General features: G+C 40.7%; 1 protein-coding gene across 1 annotated transcript; it reads right to left on the bottom strand.

Annotated features, from left to right (window-relative positions):
- Nucleotides 1-967: 967 nt before the first annotated feature.
- On the bottom strand, nt 968-1,963 carry LOC131153806 (uncharacterized). The gene has a single exon (XM_058106262.1). The coding sequence runs from the start codon at nt 1,961-1,963 to the stop codon at nt 968-970; it is 996 nt and encodes a 331-aa protein (XP_057962245.1).
- Nucleotides 1,964-3,604: the final 1,641 nt, after the last annotated feature.

Raw genomic sequence — 3,604 nt, 5'->3', positions numbered from 1 at the left:
TTGTAAGCAAATGTGCCAAAAGGACAAGTGAATGTAGTTTTTTCTTGGTCCTCTAAGGCAATCTCAATCTGATTGTAACCAGAATACCCATCCAAAAAATAGTAGAAATAGTGACTAGCCACTCTCTCTAGGACCTGGTCCAAAAACAAAAGCGGGAAATGATCCTTCCTAGTGTAAGAGTTGAATTTTCTGTAATCAATGCACACACGTCAACCCGTTTGAATACAAGTTGGAATTGACTCATCATTCTCATCGATAATCACAGTCACTCCCGACTTATTCGGTACCACTTGAGTGGGACTCACCCACTTGCTATCAGCGATGGGGCAAATGATACCCCCATCGAAAAGCTTCAAGACTTCCTTGCTAACTACCTCCTTCATTATAGAGTTCAATCTATGCTGTGGTTGGCGAGAAGGTTTGGCATCTTCCTCAAGGTAAATCCTATGTGTGCAGACCAAGGGGCTAATACGCTTGATATTAGTTATGCTCCATCCTATAGCACTCCTATGGGATCTCAACAACTCTAACAATTTGGCCTCTTGGGCTTCCTCTAAGGTAGAGGAGATCACCACTGGGTAAGTCTCTCCCTCACCTAGAAAAGAATATTTTAAATGTGATGGCAATGGTTTTAGCTCAGGCTTGGGTGGTTGGACATGAGATGGTAAAATTTTAGTCTCAAAAGGAGTTAACTCCTCAAATTTAGGAGTCCTACCATGAACATCAAAGGCCTTAACTATATTAAGAAAAGAGCGGAAGTGCTCCGCTTCAAGGTTCTCAACACAGTCATCCTCTACAACATTCACCAGGCATGCTTCAAGAGGGTCTTCACAAGAGAAGGCATCCAAGTGTTCCTGCAAAATAACATCAATGCTATTAACTTCAAACACATCACCATCATCTCCAACTTGCTTCATGACATTAAACATGTTATGTTCAGCAGTCATGTTCCCAAATGAGATTTTCATTAAACCATTCCTACATTGGATGTTAGCATTGCTGTAGCAAGGAATGGTCTACCAAGGATAATGGGGATGTGAGAATTTTTGGTCACCACTTGTTGAGTATCCAGTACCACAAAATCAATAGGGTAAAAGAATTGATCCACTTGTACTAAAACATCCTCCCCAACTCCTTTAGGGATTCTAATACTTCTATCTGCCAATTCTAAGGTCATATTTGTTGGCTTCAACTCTCCCAACCCAAGTTTTTCATACATAGAGTAGGGGAGAAGATTCACACTCACCCCCAAATCAAGCAAGGCACGCTTGAATTTGAATTCCCCTATCACTATGGAAATGATCGGGCTCCGAGGGTCTTTGTATTTGGGAGGTGTAGTTGCATTCAAGATTGAGCTCACTTGTTCAGCCAAAAGGACTTTGCTATGCATATTATGCTTACGCTTCACAGTGCACAGACCCTTTAAAAATTTAGCATATGCAGGCACTTGCTTTATGGCATCAAGCAGAGGTATATTCACCTTCACTTGTTGGAACAATTCAAGCATTTCGACATCACACCTCCCCTTTTGAGGAGCCTTGAGTCTCCGTGGGTACGAAATGATTATTGGATCTTTTGCAACAACTTTCTCACCCTCAATCTCTTGGGGCTCTTGCATCACCTCATTACTCTTAGATTTATGAATAGGCTCCTTGAAAACATTGCTTGAAGAGCCTTCATCATTTCTTTTTGAAATATCTTTTTGTGGAATTTTTCTTTCAAATTTCTTACCACTTCTAAGGGTAATGGATTTAGCATGCTCCATAGTCACCTCAAAGTCACTAGTACTCGCAATACTATGTTGATCCACTAGATTAGCTTGGGTTTGAGAAGGAAATTTATCTTTTTCTTGTTGAAGTGCCCCAACAGTGGTGTTCAACTTAGTAATTTGAGCTTTCACATCCCCAATAGATTGAGTGATTTGAGAAATTGATTGACTCGTGTGGGCTATGAATTGTTGCATTTAATCCTCCAAACTTATTTTATGAGGGGCTTGGTATGGTGGAGGATTTTTTTCCCCTGGAGGGGCATATGCTTGAGGAAGATTTTGAGCATACCCCTGAGAACCTTGACTTTGATGGAATTGGGCTCCTTGCCCTTGAAAATTTGGTGGGGCATGGTGATTGAAACTTTGAGCAGCAAATGAAGGATTAGCCACCTCTTGATTCTTCCAACTAAAGTTAGGGTGATTTGATCACCCTTTGTCGCAAGTTTCAGAGTATGGATTGTTGAAGGGCCTTTTGAATTGATTCAAAGAATTTACACTTGCCTGACCACTAATCACTTCCTTCACAGAGGGAATGGTGGGACACTCACTAGTGGAGTGTTCCTGGGTCTCACAAATTGCACAAACATTTTCCAATCTAGGTCTAGTGGTAACCTCGTTTACCTTTTTCATTTGCAAAGCCTCCATTTTCCTTGTGAGGTTTGCAATCTTAACTAACACATCGTCCTTTTCTTTGAGTTGGTACTTCCCTCCTCCACTCTGAATACCAGGGTGGCTTGATGTTCCAACGGATTGAGGAGTACCCCATGTTTGGGCTCATTCCACCAAAACATCAAAGTAATCTAATGCATCCTCAGGTGATTTGTTTAAAAAGTCACCATTGCACATCAAGTCTATATAATGGCAATTCTTAGGTGAAAGTCCTTGCATGAAAAAGTTCACAATTTGCCAAGTATCTAGACCATGATGTGGAATGGTTTGTAGAAGCTCCTTGAAGCGTTCCCACACTTGATGAAATTCTTCATTTAGTTTTTCAGAAAAATTTTGAATTTGTTTGGTCAAATCAATGGTTTTTTTATGTGGGAAAAACTTCTTTAAGAAGTCTCTTTGCATTTCTTCCCAAAATGCAATAGAATGAGGTTTAAGGGAATATAACCATGACTTAGCTTTATCCTTTAAAGAAAAAGGGAAAAGCTTACGTTTAACCATATCTTCAGGGGCAACGGGGTAAGTAAGAGTTGAAAAAACCTATTCAAATTCCTTTAGATGTAAGTAAGGGGACTCTGAATCCATCCCATGAAATGTGGGCACCATCTTAATCATTTTAGGTTTCAACACAAAGTGGCAAGCTTGCATTGGTAAACGAATACAAGAGGGCTCACTAGACCTTGGAGGATTGAAATAATCTCCGAATGTTCTTTCATGTTGAATGATGGGAACAATAGGGACATTTTGATAATTTGGGGCATTTTGAAAGTTTTGAAAATTTTGAAATTGTTGTGCCCCCATTCCTTCTTGGTCTTGTATATTGCGTTGATTTCCGAAGAAAGGCAGTTGCCCCACTTGACCTTGGCGAAAGGGTTGGTTGTTGTCACCCCCTTAATTAACTTAAGCGAATAAGGGGTTGGCTTCACCATATTGGGGTGGAGCAATCTTGGGAGAATGAATTGGGCCTCCATTTCCATCCCTCTCATGTGGAAGTTCTTGGTTATTTTGTGGTTCCAATCCATTGGTCCTCTAAAGGATGAGGGTCCTCTTTGGAAATTTATGGATGGAGGTGCTTGGATGGGCTCTTCTGAGAATTCTAAGTGACATTGAATGAATCTAGAAGGCCGCTCCCTAACTAGCCTATTAGTTCCATCACGAACCCAACTCGAC

The sequence above is a fragment of the Malania oleifera genome, chromosome 4 (assembly GCF_029873635.1).
Source record: "Malania oleifera isolate guangnan ecotype guangnan chromosome 4, ASM2987363v1, whole genome shotgun sequence".
NCBI classification, from domain to species: domain Eukaryota; kingdom Viridiplantae; phylum Streptophyta; class Magnoliopsida; order Santalales; family Ximeniaceae; genus Malania; species Malania oleifera.
This window is presented reverse-complemented; position numbering and strand designations above follow the sequence as displayed.

Coding starts and splice junctions, on each gene's coding strand:
- LOC131153806 (XM_058106262.1), bottom strand. CDS start 1,963: ATGCAACAATTCATAGCCCACACGAGTCAATCAATTTCTCAAATCACT.